At 41.8% G+C, this 20895-nt stretch overlaps 1 protein-coding gene and 1 long non-coding RNA gene across 11 annotated transcripts in view; one reads left to right on the top strand and one right to left on the bottom strand.

Moving 5' to 3' along the window:
• Positions 1-20895, bottom strand: part of mef2d (myocyte enhancer factor 2d) — a 72577-nt gene that overhangs the window by 12513 nt on the left and 39169 nt on the right. For 6 of the 10 annotated variants that reach the window (XM_028426544.1, XM_028426543.1, XM_028426549.1 and 3 more), the window contains exons 4-8: positions 15900-16037; positions 9946-10171; positions 6804-6860; positions 1323-1501; positions 788-817 (exon numbers count right to left, since the gene is read on the bottom strand). In XM_028426544.1, the coding sequence (XP_028282345.1) occupies positions 788-817; positions 1323-1501; positions 6804-6860; positions 9946-10171; positions 15900-16037 (630 nt within the window). Of the gene's footprint in view, positions 1-787; positions 818-1322; positions 1502-6803; positions 6861-9945; positions 10172-15899; positions 16038-16180; positions 16307-20895 lie in introns of all 10 variants that reach the window. The other 4 variants (XM_028426547.1, XM_028426546.1, XM_028426552.1 and 1 more) reach the window with 4 other exon arrangements.
• On the top strand, positions 3503-5361 carry LOC114449157 (uncharacterized). The gene is made up of 2 exons (XR_003671950.1): positions 3503-3933; positions 4817-5361. It is a non-coding gene; the product is annotated as an uncharacterized LOC114449157 (long non-coding RNA).

The raw sequence follows: 20895 nt of genomic DNA, 5'->3' as shown, positions 1-20895 counted from the left end.
AAATTGAGGACAAAATGACCCAAAGGCCTTAAAGGAAATACTCCTTCTTCTTTCTTCCACACTAATATGAACGTAGTTACATCCAAGAAATAGAACATTCTGTAAAATTATAAATTGCAATTTGTAACTGAATATCCCCATCTGTTTCCAGGCTTTTTGCTAATATGGTAGCTCATGTTATATATCTTAGCAAGCAATATGACGCCATCACTGATCGGCTGTAGCTGTAGATTAGAAAAGTCGTCAGAAATACAGTATTTCCGATTCAAAGAGAGTCTTCAAATGCAAATCGCAACTTAATTTGCAAGTCTGTCAGGTCTAAGAGATGCTTAAAATAACTTCTGTAGAAGTGAAAGCAAGTGACTTAAAATTCACCCAGCTTCTCTGAGCACACTGCTATTAGTAATTTGTTTACATGGCTGTGGACAGTTTCAACGGTATGTAAGGTATGTGACCACACAAGGCCTGCCTGTATTTATATGCTGTATTGTTCTATGACTTTTCTGCACAAACTTGAAGTTCAAGTCATGTCTGTAGTCCTTGCTTTTGTGTCACAAATCATAAAGGCCTAACCTTCTGTGAACTTTCAGGAACCGGAGCAACCAGATGATCAGTCTGCTTTTTACGCTGCTTTTGTGGCTTTAGTCCTCCTATCATCATAGCACCAGGACCTGCTGAGCTGACCCTTAATGGTGTGTGTGTGTTTGTGTGAGACTCATGCTTTCGGTGAGATCACACAGAGTTTGACACCACATCCATGAGGCTAAAACTCTAAAGGTCTATTCACCTCACTCACCAACTCCAGCTCTTCTTCTGTCTGCACGGCCGATGGAGGAGGAGGAGGAGGAGGGGAGGGTGGAGTAAAAACAGAGGACGGTCAAAATATGTACATTAAAAATAAATCTAGAAAGTTTGGTTACTGGTACTGTGGCAGAAATGAATATAAAACGATTGGTAAGAAGTTGGAAACTAAAACATCTTGTGCTGAAGTGCAGTCCACCGCTAGAATGGGACATGATTAAGAGGAAGTGGCAGTCATTGAAATACATTTTCATAATGTGACACATGCTGCTGGAGGCTGACGATGACATCCCTGTGAAAGCTGCTGGAAAATGATCCTACTGTAGATTTTAGGTCAAAATATATTTTGCTAACACAATTTATTAAACCTTTCTCTTCCTATGGAGAGGCCGACTCCACAAGAAACTAGTAATTATCATGTTTAAACTCATAAGCGGCTCTCTAAATGCCTGATTCCTCTTCTCGTTTTTAATTAAAGGTTAATTTTGAGTGTTGCTCCCAGTTTGCCATGTCTTCCTCACCAGCTGCATGAGGCTCTTGCCACTCTGCGAGGTGATGACCCTCAGGTCCGGCTTGCGGCTGTTGACCATTTGTGGGCTGGGTGGAGGTGGAGACTTAGCTGGGACAACTTTCCCAAGGCTGTTGCCGTTGGATACGGAGAGAAGGCCCGGAGAGGCCCTGGCACTGATGTAGCCATTAGCTGGAGAGAGAGACAAATATATATAGAGAGAGAGGAGTGAGGTTTAGTGAAGAGACATAAAAAGTAGGAGGTTGTGTTTGTTTTGATGTTTTCAGTCTGTGTATCTACCTGTGAACCAGTGACTGGTGTGTGTGTGTGTGTGTATCCGGCTGTTTGTGCATGTGTATGTGTGTGTGTTCTCATTAGCGAGTTGGATGGCTCTGTCTCACCACATGCTCCTTGTAATTTCTGCAGCTCACACAGTGTTTTTTTTGGCGGTGTTCTGTTTTTCTGCAGCTCCCTCACATCAAAACTGTGCCACTCTCTCTTCAGAATTATTCTCTCGCTCTCTCTCTGTCTGTCTATATTTTTTTTTTCCTCTTTTGTTTCACTTGTCTGGGCGCACGGTGAAAACAAAAACACACAAATGTCTCTGGACTCCTTCCAGACACTACAAAATCCTCCTTGTCAAGTTTCACTAAATCCTTGTTTTTAGTGAACAAAAAACAATCCTGTAATGCCGGCTCATTACAACACCGTGCCTCCACTATTGTGTACATATGAATCAAAAATATTTTCACAGTTCTGAGCAGCACTTCCACACAAACTTAAATATTTGTTTTGGTTAAACATATACCCCGATTAAAGTTTAAATAGCGAAAGAAAAAATGTTAGTTTTGTGAGTTTGGACTGAATCTTTTTGCAATATTTGTTTGAAAAATCTGGGGTCTACTATTATCTCAATGATCCTTAGTTGATATTTAACTATTTATATGCAATAGCCTCTTTTTAAATGTATGCATTGTAATGTGTAGAACAAAGTGGTTTCAATGTAACATCTGTTATGCTCAAATGTGTTTAGACTTTTCAGTGCACCTTCACATGATACTACTGAATTTAGGGAAAATACCTTAAGAACAGTAGAATTTAATAATCTTTTCGGTCATACTGTTTATATTTACTATACATACATGATAAAAAAAAAGTCAAAAACCATTAACTTTTTAACACAACAGCTCTCACCCCTTAGCCCAGCCATTACCATTTAGTATTTCAAACACTACTTAAACTGACAAAGTATTTGTTCCTTTAAGTGTTGGAGTTATGCACAAATGGTACCTAAGTGGATCTGAAGCAGCAAAAAAAAAAAAGCTGTTGTATTGAATCATAATAACTGACAATGTACTTGTATAGGAACATGTCACTCAGGTTTGCTTACTGGTTGGGTTTTGTCAGGCTTCAGATGCACACATAATTCTTATTACTAGAAGTCAATTACTGTTTTCAATAGGTCTGGTTGTGATAAAAATCAACAGTATGAATAGATGTATAATCACTATATTATATATAATATTATTTTTGTAGTGTAACTCGTTTGCTCTCTTCCTTTGATGGTTGCATTCCAGCAACATGACAGGCCCTCTTACAGATTGTTACATCGGTTGAACTCGCCCTCTTTTGCAACTGTCACATTCCAACACCCTACACAGCAACACAGCACTATAAAATACAATACCTGACAGACACACAATGTACACGTCTATGAATGTGTGTGCACGCATGCTTTAATATCTGATTTTATTATTAATATTATTTTAATAAAGGTTGCCTGGATGTCATGACAACAAGACTCCAGCAGACAGCAGCCTGTCCATGCTGCTGGGGTTACAAGACAAATGATTCGAATGGAGACACAGTCACAGAGTGTATAACACTGGGACAGCAGGGACTTTCCCAGCCCCAAAACACACAGATACACAATGCTGTATTCCCATGAGACTGCCTGAGACAGAGTGTGTGTATGTGTGGTGTGTTTGTGATAGCAGATAGCAGTTCTCCATGACGCTGCCACCAGAAGGCAGCGGCATGTGACTCTGCTTCATCTCAGTCACACACACAACCTGACAACAACAACAACAATAAGTGAACACCACCTCTGTAATCAGCTCAATGGGCGGGAGACAGTTAAAGAGAGGCGGGAAAAAAGATAGGAAGAGTAAAAGATGGGGGAGGCAGGAGGAAGAAGAGGCTGCAGGGTGTAGCAATACAAAGGCTGTTTATTTGTATAGACACTTTTCAATAATGCGTTAGTGTTAGGAGAGGAAGAAAAGGAAAGGAATAGAAATGAAGATAAAATCTGAACACAAGAAAGGTAGAGGTACAAGAGGGAAGCAAAAATGAGAGGAATAGTTATAGGAAAGACATAAGTATGGAAGGAAGGAGACAGAAGACAACTGAGGAGTCAGGAAAAAGTAAAAGCAATGCAGACAGAAGAGGATAGAGGAAGATGAGAAGGAGATGGGGTCAAGGCGTTCAGAGAGAGAGAGAGAGGGATGGATTGAAAAGTGGTATGTAGAACGGAGGGACCAAAGATTGAGGGAAGTAAATAAGTAAATCAAGAGAGAAGAAGAAGAAATTAGAACGGAAGGAAAAGACAGAACAAGAGAGAAGATGTGAGTAGGGAGAGAGAAGGATTTGCTGGCATGCATCTGACCAATTAGACAACATGTGTCCTGTTGACTCAAAGTGAACCAGGTGCTTCTGACCCCCTGAATGTGTGCGGTTGTGTATGTGTTGCACTGAGCCCACGTGTGCGTCACTGACTGATGGGAATCTGCTGCTGGCTGTGTTCATGTCTACGGCTTTGTGGTGACTGAGTTATGATAGTAACACACAGTGTGAAAGTGAGTTTAAGTTTCAGTGTGAGTGTGTGAAAGTGAAATGTTTTACAGGTGCCCTAAAGCCAACACTAAATCCCCTTACAGAAAACCGCCTGCAGTCTTGGCATCTTTTTGTGTCTTGAAACTAATTCCTGTTGGAGTTCACATGTTCTTCAAGTATTTTTGTCTGTTTGACCTCAAATGCATTCTTAAACACATACTCGGAATAGATGTAAACACTTAGTGCTTCAATCTGGAAGGACGGGCAGGGAGCACAATATTTAGAGATTAGTGCTGACCCTCTGTCATAACATCCAGTAACACTTTAAACTTAAGAGGACTCAGCTCACAGCGCACACCAAAGAGTTTATGTAAATACCTGACTGGTGTGAACACCCCGCTGGCACTTTTATGCTACCCTCTTTTTCAATTGAAGAGTCACAGCTAGTTGGCACATTGAGCTGTGGAATCTGTATTTTGTGTCATGTGTTTAGGTCTGTGGAAGCCTCACGTGAACACGCATCTTACTTTTGAGTGAGAGTGAGTCACAAAAACCCCCTGAGGCATCATTTATGCTCATTGCATGCACCTCTTTTGTATCCTTTACATGTGTTCTTCTCAGTGTATATGTGAGTACCCTCATGTGTGTGTGTGTGTGCGATGTCTCCTGTTACAGGAGGCTGGGCGTGGGAATGTGTGGAATGCCGGGTGACGTCAATGGTGACATTCCCGAGGCCCTGGCTCTCTGGACAACAGCTGAGAACGACAGATCCAGGAGGGGAAGAACAGCAGAGAGAAGAAGAGAAGGGTGAAGAAGAGAGGGGAGCAGATGGTAGGGGAAAAGGAAGTAGAAGAAGTGGAAGAGAGGAGGAAGTAAAGAACTTGAGGGGATTAAATGATTTAACCAGAGGAACACAAGGATATATGGATAGAGGGCAGAGAAAAGTGAGAAGAGATGAATGAAAAAATGAGAGAAATGAGAGGGAAGTAGCCATCTGGGTGGATCAGGTCACCTGAGACGGATTCTGGGATGAAGAGGGTTTTATGTTTCTGAGGATTCGTGACGATCTTACACCAGGCTGCAAGACTCCCAACAGTCACATTCATCCAGATTGGAAACACAGATGACAGTGACTGTAAACACTTGTTTACTGAACGACTTTGAGAACCACCAGTCCAAAGAGAGTATAAATGTGTTCATTAATATATGTGTAAAACTAATATCAATATTGAAGTTTGGCTTTGATTTCTCATACAGCACGGGGGGAAGTTAATATAAATGTATTGATTCCTTTTGGCCCACCTTACCCCACGAAAATGCGTTTATCAAGTGAAGATAGTTGGAAAAAAAAAAGCCTGCACCTTCCAACCATATCTATTACTATGGGCTTGCTGGCAGTATCTGTCTTGCCTAATGGGATTTAAGGGGAGAGCTCTGGCCAGTGTCAAAGTCACCTCTGAGGAGAGCCCTGTGCCAAGACAAGGGACAGTTGGATAGAGGGGGGGCAGGAGGGGGAGGTGGTGAGTGGGGTGGGGCGGTAGATTATTCCAGAGAGAAGACGAGGGGGAACAGCTGAGGGAGACAGGTTGAAAAAAAAAGGGAGGAGGAGGAGTGGGTGAGGACGGGAAGCAGGGCGAGTTACACACAGACGGCGCCTTTGGTGCCACTGTTACTTTTCCGAGTCTGATTCTCAATTTGGGGAAGTTATAAATAATGGACCAAACTGACATCCACTATGCTTTGTCAGAAAGAGGAAGGGGAGCTGCCGTCCAAAGAGACTACTTTAATGTCAGCTGGTTTACAGTGATTACAAATTAGTGAATCGGGCCTTTATCAGATCTTTGTTTCTTCTGGCTAAAGATAACCTAATAAGGCAGGGTTACTATTAACATACTGTACATTAGTGGCTGCTGCACGTATATATATATCATCCTAGTCAGATCAGCAGTCTTTTCGACCTCTTAAAGGGACAGTGTGCCCATTTCATAATATCCTCTATCAGACATTAATTGTGATATATTTTAATGTCAGTGTCAGACTCAGTCTACTTCTAGTAAACCTAAGTTAAAGGCACAAAAGCCTTTTACTGGCCCCAAACTGATGTACAGTGGACGATAAACATGACCACATGTTAAATGTTGAGCTCACTCTCTGGCAGACTTCAGACTCGGTTAGTAATGCAGTCCAAGTTTCAAAACATATGAAATTTAGTTCTGGTTTCCAAGTAACAAGTCTCAAATACAGACACAAAAAAACAAGTTGTGAAATGTTGTTGGTTTCTTTTCCTCTTTTCAAAGTCTCTCCTTGTGTGTGTGTGTGTGTCTCTCTCCAACAACCTGAAACCGTTTCTGTTCTTTGGACTGTTTACAAGCAGCTTGTACTGTGACCCTCAGCTGTCGCCAGTCAACAGGTGTTTTCGTGCTTGTGTGTATGTCTGTGTTTGAGTTCGAGTGAGAGCGTTGCACACGTGGCCGAGCCCGTTGCCACACAAAATATTCTGCATTGCTTGGTCTGTAAGTCAGACTCAAAAATGATTTCTCTTTCTACAGTCAGCAGAGAGGAGCAGGGTGGACGACATACTGTGGTACTTGCATGTTTGTGACTAAAGTAATATGTTATTAAAAATTTGAAGTATAAGAAGAAAAAAAAAGGGTTTACTTACGGACTGGACTCGGGCACGCTCCGTTTGAGTTCCCCAAATCTCCTCCTAGCAGAGCACCTAAGAGAAAGAAAACACACCATGATCATAAAAAATGTGACGCCACTAAAATACTTAATCTGAACAGCACTAGTCTGGAATGATGCAAATATCATTGTGAAAAATATTATAACATCAAGTATGTCATTAAAAAAGTGCTATCATTTCACACTGAAGGACCCTAATTGGTTTCAATGCTGCAATTCTAGTTATTATTAAAGTGCTGCTTTCATTAGTTCTCAATGGCACTTATGTCTTTTTGAAAGGAGAAAAAAAAAGGAAAACTATAGTATTTTAAATTAAGACAAAATCTGTCATGAGAGATGGTTTAAAAAGAATGATCTTTATCGAATTAAAACAGTCAACTGCTTATACGCCATTAAAACTAAGTGTATGACTACTGTGTACTTGTACTCTTGTCATCTCAAAAAGCACTTTAATGATCTGTTCAGTCTGACACAGCAGTGTTTGAGGCATTGACCTTTTGACTGCAAATGATTTCACAGTTGGTTTTGGTAGAAAAACCTTCTTCTCTTCAAAGAATCTGAGCTGCTACAAAGATTCTGCTGGGAGAGCTAATACCATGCTAAAACATAATCAAAGAAAGCTGCAAACCCACATGAACATTAGGGCTCAGCAAGACACCAACACCGAAGATTCTGTCACAGCAGGAGGAGGTTTAAGTTGTGAGAGTCAGTTAAAGGGTAAAGGGTAAAGCGTAGTGTCGGTGTGTAAAGAATCAGCAGAATTATAATGAAATGACAGAAGAAGGAGAGTGGATTCAAGTGGTCAGTTAGAAGATGAGGATGATGCCCTAATAGGCTGATTATTCTGAGTTTAGATAACATGATGATACATTGAGCTTTATTTTAGAGGATGCAAAGACATTCACACAGGTGGTCAAGTTAAACAAGCAAAGTAGTGGCAGAAATGCTTCTTGCACATAGAACATTGTGCGGCGTACTTGATGTTGTAAAAGGGTCTGTTTTGTTTCCAATAAATGTATAAGTAGCTCAAAAGGCTAAATCTAAAAATGAAAATAAAGAACAGATAGAGAACATTTTAACAGATCGTTAGGTATTTGAACAACTCTCCTAGGTGAGAGCATAAAGAAGCCATATTATATCATCCACACAAATGGACATGGACAGGTGGACAGTAGCAGTCTTTGTACCAGTTGTATGTCAGTCCCATGGCCAAGTTACAGTCAGATTTGACTGTAACGTGTAACTGTAACTAATGGATCTATTACAGGATTGAGGTTTGAGGAAATGTTAAATGTAAACGTTTTTGAGCTTTTGGTCTTTTAGCCTCTTGTTTCAGTTTCCTCACTCTTTCTGTGAGTTTGTCTCACCAGCTGACCGAGACGAAATGAATGTTGCTAAGAAGGTTTAAACAGGCATCTTTACACATATACTTAAGATTAAGATTAAGATTAGGACTGATTTACATGTTGCCATATTAACCATATTAAATCTGGGATTAATAACATGTTTCTGATTCTGATTTGTTGTGTATAAATTTAAAAATAAAAGTGGTTGTAAATATAATTATCCTCATTCAGCATTATGCTCACACAGACAGCCTTTTGAACACATTTATCCTGCTTTGGTCCAGATTCAGCTCTTCAGAAAGGCAGGAACACTGGGTCATTAGAGTTGACTGACAAATATCTGCCTGGACAGACGCATGGAAAAACACTAAGAAGCAAAGATGATGAACCCAATACATCTCTAGTAATGTGGGATGCATAGCAGGATACAGAAGAGTATTTGCACTGTGGAGGTTATGAGAAAAAGGGGAATGGAGAAGGGGAGGGGGGGCGGGGGGGCAGGGGCGTCCATTACTGCTATGTGAAACCCACTGGCTTCAGAGAACGGCATGTTATGAAAGATGCTGTAATGCATTTGTTGTGCGTTACATCACCTAATTCTGACTTACAATGAGATTACGCTGGTCGGAACAAAGCTTGATAAGTAACCTTGTCTGAGACGTAAAAATGGGGCACAAATCCTTTTAGTCAGAGGGTGAAGGATTGGTTTGCCACACAGAGGCAGCGGGCACATGCACGACTGCACCAGCCTTGGTCAAATAAATGATAGATGTCTGTCATTATGAGCAGCGTGCACTTATTTGTGCAAGCGGGAGTTAACCGGACCGACTGAACATGCAGGATGGACAGAACATCAATACACAGGCACGGACTCGTTTCTATGGTCATTTTGTTGCTTGTCGACTCAGAAAATTCTCCTGCTGTTACATAAACTGTGCTTCCAGTGAGGGTGCACCTTATGAAAAAAATGTCTTCAAGTACCCATCACCATGACAACCATGTCTATAAAGGTGGCACGAAACATTTCGGTTACAAGAGACATTTAACATGTATAGAGGCCCTAAAGAAAAAAAAAAACAGGAAAGCTTTTGGGAAAATTGGGACAACAAACAGTATCAAAATTAGGCCAAACAGAGAAACTGAACTGATAAGCAGTTACTTATATAAACAGTGATTTGAGCCACACATGAGTAACACAGGCTGTTGACAGATGCTGCTGTTTGGAATTCAACACAGTGTGCCCCACATTTTAAACAGAGGTCATGTAGTTATGACAAATGATTGAGACATGAGAAGTGGGTAAAAGAACTATGCTAGGAAAACTGGCAAGTTTTTTGTGTGCTTTAAATTGTTCATTTTAACTGAAATCTGAGTTTATTCACTCATTTTTTATTGTCTCTATTTAGTCTCCAACACTTGTCAATCAAATAGTGTGGGTGGCAGTTTAAAGACTTATTTCATTAGTTTTCCTTTAAGAGTTTGTCAGCGTGGCTGCTTTCTTCTTCTCTGCGTCTAAAACTGCTGCTGTTGTTCTCAGAAATTCAAAACCCATCAGTTGCTATAAATCAGAACCAAACCGTGTGGAAGAGCAAGAAAAGATATGACATGTTGGCTGCTGGTTCAATCAGGTACCCGTTTGTTCTATCAAGTACTGAAACTGGGTGTTTATATATGTGAAAATGCCACAGATTATTGATCTATACGAATATAAATGCTGCTGTGAAGCCATGCAGAAACCAAAGCAATCCAGCTGTGTCTCACCCAGACTCTTACCTGCGCTGGCTGGTCGCTGTGGTAACCCGGGTGACACTGTGTTCCTCTGCAGAGCTGGTTGCTGTGGCGACAGGAGGCGTGGATCTGTGAGGGTGGAGGTGACGAAGGAGGTGGTGGTGACCAGGGTGCCAGCAGGGTTGTTGCTGAACTGGAGGGCTGCCGCCGCGTTCTGATTGGATACTGGCACGGTGACTGGCATGGAGAAGGTGGGCTGTGGGACCGTGGACTGGTGGAGAGACAGGAAGATGCTTAGAGCTTGGTGATGTTTACGCAACTACTCATACACATGTTTATTTTCACATATACTTAATGGACAGGTGATCAGTTAGTGATCGGCAGCAGTGCAACCAAGCCCGCAGGTGATACAAACACACAGTCACACCAACACAATCTCTCAATAAAATGAATTTACAATTATTAATTAATATAAATTAGCTGATTTTCAGAACAAAATTCTGCTTCATACTTTCTACATGTGCTTTAAGAAACTACAATGATCATTTTCAAATAATTTCATAGTTTTAGTGTAATTATCAGATTACCATGTATACATAATATAAAGAAAAAACACTGTAACTAATTTAAATAAAGTAAAAAAAACAAACACACACAAACACACAGTCGCTCAGTTTCAGCATGCGAGGTGACTTGGTAGAAAGGCCAAAAAGCGTGTCGCCTTTCATGTCTCATGCCAGGTTAAGAGTCTTGTCGCAGCAGCAGGTTATTGCGTCGGGTTATTGGTGACATTTCGTAGCGTGCATGTCACATTCCAGCAACATCCCACAACCCCCACCGACATGTGCTGGTCACAGGGAACATCAGGAAATATCTCCCAGGTGCTTACTTAACAAAATGTACCTGAACGTTACCTTTCACTTCTAATCCTGTTATCTAATACAGCTACATTTACTGAGGACCTGCTGCTTTTTTCGAGGGCAAGGACCTCAGGTTGTCCAGCCATCCGACCCATTTCGTCCTGTTCCAGCTCAATCTGAAATAGGGACTTCTATATATAGAATATGGGCCAGTGCTGCACTGTACTGTACTCAAACTGCCTGGGACCCAGTTTAACTCCAAGGAGGACGAGGGCACCTTCCTGCCCTTGATCTCTACCTCTTTGTGTAATTTGTATTTGATTTTGGAGACAGGAGAAGCAGAAAACAGGGAAAATATTAAACTGGAATTTAGATTTAAATCCAAATAATATACCACTAATTTATTGTTAATCACACAAAACATATTTTAACCAAATTATATTATATTATATTACATTATTTGACCAAACCCGATTTAAAATTCACCCATCAGATTGCAAAGAGGAAGTCTGCACAGGGGAGTATATACGGAGCTTTAAGTGGTGACCAGGGAGGGTGAAGATAGCAACTAACAGCACTGCACCACTGCACACTGGCCAAGCAGAAGGTAAAGGGAGAGGATGGATAAATGGAGGGGTGGATGGAGGGGTTGGGGTGACGTTAATGTACAGGGAGGGAGAAAGTGTGTAAAGGCAGAGCACATAAACATTAGAAACGATGTGTCCACAAGGACCAAGGTGGACAGGTGGCCGGTTTTTCATGGAACTTTGAATTTAGACAGCTGAACCCCAACGCCCACTTTAAAAATGTGTCTATAATAAATTGTTTACACTAACAATATTTTGTAAAATATTCTGCATCTTCGGCAGGAAGCCATAATGGACATGCAGTCATTGGATGCAGTCTTTCTTTAGTTGATGTGCAGATCACACATAAAACTGACTATAAAACAAATACAAAAATCAAAATTCAACATTTTATTAAAAGTCGATTTGAAACTAGTCACAGGAAACAAACTAATTTGTTCTCTTAGTCTGACTGTGCACACTCTAATTTAAAATGTTGTGTTCCACAGGCCCAATTTTACCAAATCTGCACCCACACCACAACCACCACAGCCCTCTTCAGGTGCCTCTTTATTGCTAATTTGTAATGCACTTAGCCATAATTTGTTCTCAGCTACAGGACCTCGATGACCGTGCCAGCTTCTAGTTGCTAGGATATTGGTTACATAGTTCCAAGTCTCTTCACTTATTCTCTAAATGTGAATTTTGAATTGGTTCTCACTGTGCTCTGCACTGTGTTACACTAAGAATTAATCTGCATCTTTGACAAATTACAAGAGAAATTTTCATCTACCCACTCTAACACCAATTAACACTAGAGCTTCTAATTGCAGGGAGGAGGGCTAACTGGGAACTGCCCGTCACCAAGTGGATTAGCACAAGGATGGGAACCAGAGGAAAAAAAAAGAACCTGTTAGGTAAATAATTGACTAGAAGCTTTTCCGGAGGCTTGTGTAAGGAAGCTCAAGGCTTCTTCTGCATGGAGAGAACAAAAAAAGGGTAGAGAAAGCTAACCTATTTTCCCTCAGAGGAGCTCTTTCAACAAGGGTGCGTTTCCTGGATGCAAGGGTAAATCAGAATGAATTAAACTCATGGCCTAGTTTCCCTCTCTTGTCCTGGAAGCTTTTGAAAGTCTTTTTTTTCATTTTTCTTTTTTAACTTTAGGATTGTCACATTTGTTAGCAGCTGTGGATCTGAAGGCAGGGGTGCCACAGGAAAAGTGTCTGATTGACCTTTAGGCATCAGACTTTATTAGATGAACAGCTGTGTTACGCCCAAATTTCTGTGCCCCCCTCACTCTGAACACACTCTAATATTTGAATAAAGATTACCAAAAAACAAGTAGCTTGCTGTTTTCCTTCTTCAAAAGGTCTAACTCAAATATAAAGCTGCAACTCCAATAGAAACTATTTATAGGAAAGTTTGAAATGCTTTCAAATGATGACATTACCGAATGTGTCATTATTGATGTCACCTAAACATAAACGGCTCAACATATAATCACAGACAATCGTGTTTGTTTATGCCTGTTTTATTCTCCTTCCTTACCGTTAAACAGAGCAGTCTATTAATGACACTGTTAACTACTGTGAATCAATATTACCATGTTTTTCACCCTGCGTCTGCACAGTAGACCTAACATTCAGATCCTTGCTCATGGGCACCACGGAGGCGGTTCTTAAATGGACGAATTCTGTTTTCTATTCATTCTGCCGATCCAGATTCTAAGAGCCAGAGAAGGATCAGAGCAAGGACCCTTCGGTTAAAAAAGCTCCTCCCTTTCCAGTGCCAGTGTAAGGAGAACAGACACGTTAGCTAAGGGCTTGTGTAGCCAAGTGTCCTGCCTGTTCTCCCTCAGCACTCTCTCCCTACCTCAGGAGGTATTTTAGTACAAGTGGGATTAAGCTTGTATATCCCGGCCCCTAGCTGTCATGCTGGGGATTATGATGCTGAGGGGAGGAGTGGTGGGTGGTGCTGCACGCTTCCGTTTGCTGGTTGCCAATGAAAAGGTGTGCTGGGCAGGTATGCAGTATGGCTAAGACACTGAGGAGGAGAGTGGTGGTGGTGGAGGTGGGGAGACTTCCAGAGTTGGGCTAGCATCCAATAGTGAATTACGCCAAAAGCTGCAGCTCTCCAGGGGTGGTAGATTGAATTTTATTCTTCTTCAGCTACGGCTTTCTCTTCTGAGAAAAGCTTGTTAGAGACATTTCAGCTCATACAGCACACAGAGGCTGATAGAGGCTGGGTCAGACTCAGAAGGAGAGAGAATATCATTGAACTGAAAGCCAGCAAGTTTTCTCTTTTAAGCACTGAGATGTGTACAAAATAACATTAGCGTCTGACAACATTTTTATGTATGTATTTGTGTCATCATTTTGGTGGTGAATGTTGTATTATTTTAACGGATTGTTTAAACTATTAATGCAGATTACTTTCCTGGAAAATCTTAACAATATATCTCCACAATTAAGTGACAGATGCCAAACACTATGAAAATAAGACTTCCATTATGGTATAACACCACAAATGTGATTTTAGGATTAACTGCTGCCTGACTCTCCTGCAGCACCTCAATGTGACTGTGTCCTATCCCAAGTGACCAATCAGAGGGGCTGGAAGACAGGAAGAGGGGCTGTAAATTAAGTGCTACTCATTAAAGTGACATTAATGGCATTATTGAGCACAGAGGAAAATGAATCAGAGAGAAACAGGCAAAGGAGAGGAGCGAGTGGTGTAAGGGGTTTGGCAGGGAGCCAGGCAGGACGCAGAACCTGGATAATGTCAGGAACACATCGAGCCGGAGGAGCAGGACTACTCTGGGACTGTAACCGACCTCAGTAATGCTGTTAAAAACAGCCAGTAACTAAATGCACCCTGCTGTTTCTTTATATTATCAGAATCAGGACGAGACTGTGTGCTGGTGTGTGTGTCTGCAGTTGCACGCTTATTTCTTTAATGTTGCTTAGTATTACACAATGGGTACTTTCAGCCAAGCAATCCGACTGCTCAAAGGCATGCTCCAAACGTGTTGATTATAACCATAAAACACGATTTCCCCTTGCAATATCGGTTGCTATGCCAACTTTTTGTGAAAACTGGGGACCTAGTTAGCGCTCCTCTCCGTCTGTTGTTTATTCTTGTACATTAGTGAACTTGCAGAGGCATCAGAAACAGTATATTAAAGCCATAATACTCCCGAGGAAGCTCTTCACTGTGATGGCTGTAAACTTCAGAAGAATAATCACAGGAAAGCATGCCCTTGTTTGGTGTTTAAAATTCCTTAATGTTGTACTCTCAAAGACACAGATGCAGCAATGCAGAAAATGTACATCGTATTTATCTTTTTATGGCTTCTATAAAATTGTCCATATGTTACACTGCTATTTTTTTTTAACTTGAGATATTGCATAAAGGTCAACTGGAAATGTTTTTAACCCTTTTAACATAAAGCAAGATGGCAAGTTTGAAGTGCATGCTTGCATGCAGTTTCTGATGGTCTTTGAAAGCATCACATTGGGGCAACAGTGGCGCAGTGGGATAGCAGGGTTGTCCAATAACCGGAAGGTTACTCCCTAGTCACTGTTGTGTGTTCTTGGGCAAGACACTTCACCCTAGCTTTGCCTTGCTAGTCATTGTATGACACTGCTTGTGCAGCAGCCTTAACGAATTTCCCTCTGGGGATTAATACAGTATCTAAAATAAAAAAAAAAAAAAAATGTGATGTGGAGGAACTTAAAAAAACGGTGATGTTTTGTAAAAAATTTTACTTAACATAATAAAAATCTATATAATTATATAACTGCATGTGGCTAATCTGCAGACTTACCTATCCACAGCATGTAGATCCTACTTTTTCCACTATTAGTAAACCTTTCATTTTTCTTCCCTTTGTTTTGGATTCATGACTTGATTGTGTTACACTCTCACGAAAACATTTCAGCTCGTGATTGAGTGCCATGACTGTGTTGTTTCCATAGACATCGATACAGGACTGTGTGTTACAGTGACAAATGAGCCCACTGTGACTAAAAATAAAACCGTAACAAAAACACCCAGCAGAGTTCAATGGGTTAAAATATGACAAATTGCCTCAATCAAATGTTTTTTTTTTTTTTCAATATGAGATGGGAATGATCTGAAATTCATTCCTCGGAGAGGAAAGGTAAGTCACCGATAGTAAAGCTGTCAGTTTCGTGGGCCCCTGGAGACTTCTTGTGACATTTTTAAACTATTTTTTAATAAACCTATGAATTCCTGAAGCCAGCCAATGTTTTTCCTTGGGTCAACTTGGCGGCTCTGCCTTGTGCTCAGGCACACACTCATCTGTGGTGTGGGAGTGTTGTAATTTGGTGGGTGGGGATGGAGCTGTTGGTAAGAGGTGAAGTGGAGCGGGTAAAAAAAAAGGAGGGGTGGGAAATGGTGAAGGCAAGTGCTCTGTGAGTAATAGTCAGGCCACCATCAGCAGCCGAAGACTTCCGGTTTCCCGGTCAGCGGCATCAGCAAGGTACCAACATGAGGAGGAGGTGGGGGTGGGGGGGGGGCAGGGTTACACAGAGGGGTGGGAGGTACTCACTGACAGCCTATAGTTCTGCATCATTTTATCAAACTCCTCGTCAATTTTTTTGTATTTCTCTTCAGTGCGGGGGGTGAGGGAGAAGGGCTCCTCGGGGTCTGGGCTCTCAGAGTCCCGGTGCTCTTTCTTGTTCAGAGCCTTCGTTCCCCAAACAAAAGAAAAAGAAGGCAGACAGAAAGAGAGAGAGAGAGAGAGAGAGGGAGAGCGAGACGAGGGTAGATAGAGAAAGAGAAGAAGAAAGGGTAGGTTAGATAAGATGACAAAAGTGTGATGGTACTCACGCCGTAGCGTTTGAAGAGGCTGTCCAGATCCTCAGTCTTGCGGTCATTTAGCGGACTTTGGTCGATGGAGTCGTCGCCGTCGGGCTCAGGGCTGTTGCAGCCGTTAAAGCCTTTCTTTCGCAATGTCTGAAGCGGTTAGAGAAGGGGTAGAGGAGGAGAAGGAGGCACATTTTCATTTCATTTTTCATGCACATTTAAAATTTCTGATTCAGTTTTTTTTTAAACACAAATGAACATCTTGATTGCACTCACACTTCTCAGGGCATAAAAAAATGAAGACGGTAAGGTCAGGGGGAACACTTTGACCCTCATCATGACATAAATGATATGTTTTCTTCCGGTGGGTTCTTTTGAACATTGTTTAGAAAACAATCTCGCCCTCTTGATAATGCTTGATCGATATGTAAGGTCAATGTTCACAACATCTGCCGCCTACGTGAAAGCAAGTTATTACCACCGAATCTGCACTTGCTCATCTGGTAGGTGCCCTTGGGTAGTCAGGGTGTAACTGGGTGAAGAAACGACTGATTCAAATTCCAACAGGAGAAAGCTCTGAAATCAAAAGATGTGGTCTAAGAAAAACAAGCAGACTTTATGTTTACAGAGTGCAAAAAAACAGCTGCCGGAGCAGACTGTGGCACTTTTACATGGCACTAAACGATGTGTAAACCTGAGTTCACGTCAGGCGTCACACCTCTGTTCACCTCAGCTAATCAAAAGTGTTGGTAATTGGTGTGAACATTTGCACTGTGGCAGCAAAAGGGTAAATGGTGATCTAGGATGCACGTGGTGGTGTTGGTGCTGTAGCTAACAGCAGTCAGGTTGTGTCAGTCTCAGCACACATTTGAAAGGGCGAGGAGACAGAGAGAGGAAGAGAGAGAGAGAGAGAGAGAGGGAGGCTCTTATTTTGAGAGGATTCTGCTAAACAAGATTTGCTGTTAAGTAGCTTTGCCTGGTGGGTCCTTGACCACAGAGCCAAGAAGATAGATCCTTGCAGCAAAATGGATCTTAAACTGAAGCTGAAGAACCTTCCGAGGTCCAAATCAAGCTTTAGCCATGAGTGGTGCAAAGAGAAAGAAATCCCTCGCTGGAAATCAGGAAGAGAAAATAAACTATACACTTTACAATCTGTAAAAGTCAGAGTCCTAAAAAGCCTTGCTGTCTTAAGGAAAGTGTGTGTGGAAAGTGTGGCCTCTAACAGTCACAATCATGAACCTCCGTGTTAAAATCTCTAGCGTTACAGAATAAATAAACATATTTACAGCCTGATAAAGTAACTACAACATTTTATATATTTTTTTTAAACTATATTATCAGGTTGGATTTTAAATAATTAATGCTGTTATCACTTTGAGTGACAGCTGGGCGCTGATTCACAACTCCAGCTTCTTTTTTTCCCACAACCACCCGCCCACCTCAGCTTTACTCTTCTTTGCCTATATTTGAATCAACCAGGACCTGAGATGGCCTGACACACATTATAGCTCAAACATGTAAAAACGCTGAGACCGATGAGAAAACCCAACATTTAAAGTGTGAGCGTATTGTTTGCTAGACGTTATCAAGTCCAAGATCACATTCAGTCTCTCATACCGCCTGTACTTGCTTTAATTGAGGGGCACCTGCTGTGTCAGGTGTGACGACAGTCTAGTGGCTGTCTGATTAAAACATAAGCACGTGCTCCACAACCCCTACTGTGCACAATCACTGCTAAATGAGAATGATTCAACTGCATGCAATCCGGCCTCGGAAGTGAAGCTGGTGGGAAGTTGTACCTGCAGGAGCTCCAGACTAAACCCCGAGGAGGCAGAGACAGAGGTTCTTTCATTTTTGGATGAATTTGCCTTAAATCTTCAAAACAGGTGAGGACAAGAGGGTAATGATGTCATTAGGATGTAATGATAAAGAGACGTTCACAGTTAATAACAGCTCTGAAATGAATCTCATTAAAACTCAAAGCTGTTATTGTTATTACAGTGTCAAAGCTGCACTTCATCTCACCACAAAAAAAAAACAAAACAACAAAAAACAGGTTATTAGAAAGATTTGTTCCGACATGGAGACGGTCTCCTGATTCAGCTGTTCGGTCTCAGCAGAACAAGTCAGCGCTCTGATCTGCAGCTTAATGCAAAAACGCGAAGGAGCTGCCACCGCATGCTTTGTTGTCCACAGTTCATAGAAAACCCGACTCCCGCAGATACTCTATGTATGTGCTCTGACCTAAAAAATCCAGAGAACAAAAGACCGATATCAGAAGTAAAATAAATAAAAATAGAACAATTTTCGAGATGACAATGACAGCATGTGGCAGAGGGCTGTGCGGAGGACGTGATCGAGGCGTGGACCTTTTGCCCTGACTGTAGAAAACACAAAGAGGTAAAGAGCCTGCAAACAAAACTGTGACGACACGGGAGGCCTGATGGTGCAGGGGCCAGACATAATTCTGGCTTTGGTTAATGTAATGTGTACCATCACAGGACCAACTACAGTAACAGTGCATTAAAGGTAGGGTAGGAGATTACATTCTGATGCACTTTTTGTTAAATTAGTGTAACTTGTCTTTACAGTGCGATAGCAACCGATTAGTTCGTCAGTTTCGCTTTAAAACGAAGAATATGAATCATCTGTGGAAGCTATAAAACACTAAAAACATCAGCCAATCCTCCGGGTGGACCCTGCGCGGAGTATTGGCTGGTTGTCGCTCTCTTTCTGCTCGGCATGCACCAGAGAGGTACGTGCATGATGGCCGAAGTCACAGACCGCAGCTCGTCTTCAGGTAATAAGCGTCCATGTGGTTGGGAGGCGTGGCTTCGGGGTGAGGTCCGAGAGAAAGGGGCGTGTGTTTACTTTTGAAATCTGGCTGACTCTCACTGAGTTTTCAAAATCTCCTACCCTACCTTTAAAGTAAACACAAACTCTTGCCATTGGTTGCATTTTATAGAAATTGCCAAACTTTACATACATTCTGTGTTTTCTCAGCCTCATACTGAAGGCAAATATTTCCCCTGCAGTTTAAATGTCATATATAAAGTGACAGCCACTAATAACACACACATAAAAATACGGGCACGAACAGACGTACAGTGCACTTCCCTCTCACACTGTCTCTACATGCTTTCACACACACTTCATAGTTTTTTTAGGCATCACACTCTTGTTCTCGTGTAAACTCAACTGATATTTTGTGAACATTACAGTGCAAACATGGGCATCTTTCCCTCTCTCACAGTGAACATTTTGTGTTACATTATAGTACACCCCCCCCCCCCTCTCGTGCACACACCCTCTGTAGTGTGCTGATCAGCTTGTCTTTCAGTCATTCTGCCATCTGTTCACCTGTCCGCCGTCTCTCTCTCTCTTTCTCTCTGTCACTCTATTGTGTTGCCAGGGTAAGATTCACCCTGCAGAGCACTACTCTGGCCTCTAACTGGCTGTGGCTGCTCCCTAGCCCCGCCCCCAACCAACCAACCTCCCTCCCTTCCTTCCCCTCTGGCTCGCTCACTCGCCCACCCGCCTGTCCGCCCGCCCTCTGCTTCCAGCTCTCCGTGAAACGCTGCTGGTGCTGCTCTAACTCTCTCTCTTTCTCTCGTTTTGTCTTTCTCTCGCCCTCTCATCTCTCGGCCCACCACCTTCAACGCAGCTCTCGCTCTCCCATAGTAAAGTGCAAAGTCTCACACTTGTCCTTCTGTGTTTTTCCACTGTTAACATCTCTCTTTTCCTTGTAATGTCTCCGTATGCGAATCTCCCCAGTGGCTCATTTCCTCTCATTTGTTTCAGTGTCTATTCCACTCTTCTCATCTTATCAGTTTTCAAAGTCAACATTAAATATCTGTTAAGATCGAGACGCTTGTTGACTTATTCATGGAAATTATTCTCATTAAAATTTTAAGCGACATTTGACATTGCCTTCAGTACAGAGTAATTTCAAAAACCTTCCTCTTCTCCCAGTCCATCACATCCTATCTTCCTATCTTCACTTTCTCTGCTGTCTACAGAAAGTCTCTGTGTGTCTGTGTAACTGGACTTCTCATATTTGAAGTTTGTAACTTATCTGTTAACTTTTGCTTTGAGTAGAAGCATATGAATAACTTGTGTGGCTCATTGGATTGCACTTAACTTAATTGTGTTCCCAATGGGGCAAGTCCCTTTAAAATAGTGATAGCCACGATATTGACTGACTGGCTTTAACAGGTATTGGATATTGTGGCTGGTCCATGAGGTCAATCTATTCATTTTGGATCTATGTCATACATGATGTCATACTTTAGCACAAACAACTTGGAGTGGGCCAAAGAGTTTGTTGTATGGGGGATTATGCTTACAAGCTGCTAGCAGTAGCATAATATCCTTTAGTGGACAATATGAACAGGAAAAGTGTTTTTATAGATGAACATAAATCTCTCTTCACAAAGTAACAGATCTATTCATGGCATATACTTTGTATTTTAATGCCTAAAACTTCCATTGTTTGTGTTGTTTATGTGTTTCCATAGATTATGAAAGTTCACATAAACCTAGATGGACGTTGGGATAGTTGGCAGCTTGTGCCCCTAACTCTGGTCAGTGCAAAGCATGACATAAAGTCACCACCCATTGACCACCCAATGTGGCATGTCAAATGGAGAAGTACAGAAGTAACTCACTCTCTCTCACACACACACACACACACACACACACACACACACACACACACCTCCATGGCTTGCAATATTGGA

The sequence above is a fragment of the Parambassis ranga genome, chromosome 16, assembly GCF_900634625.1.
Source record: "Parambassis ranga chromosome 16, fParRan2.1, whole genome shotgun sequence".
Lineage (NCBI taxonomy): Eukaryota > Metazoa > Chordata > Actinopteri > Ambassidae > Parambassis > Parambassis ranga.
Note: the sequence above shows the minus strand (reverse complement) of the source record. Positions and strands in the feature narration are given on the sequence as shown.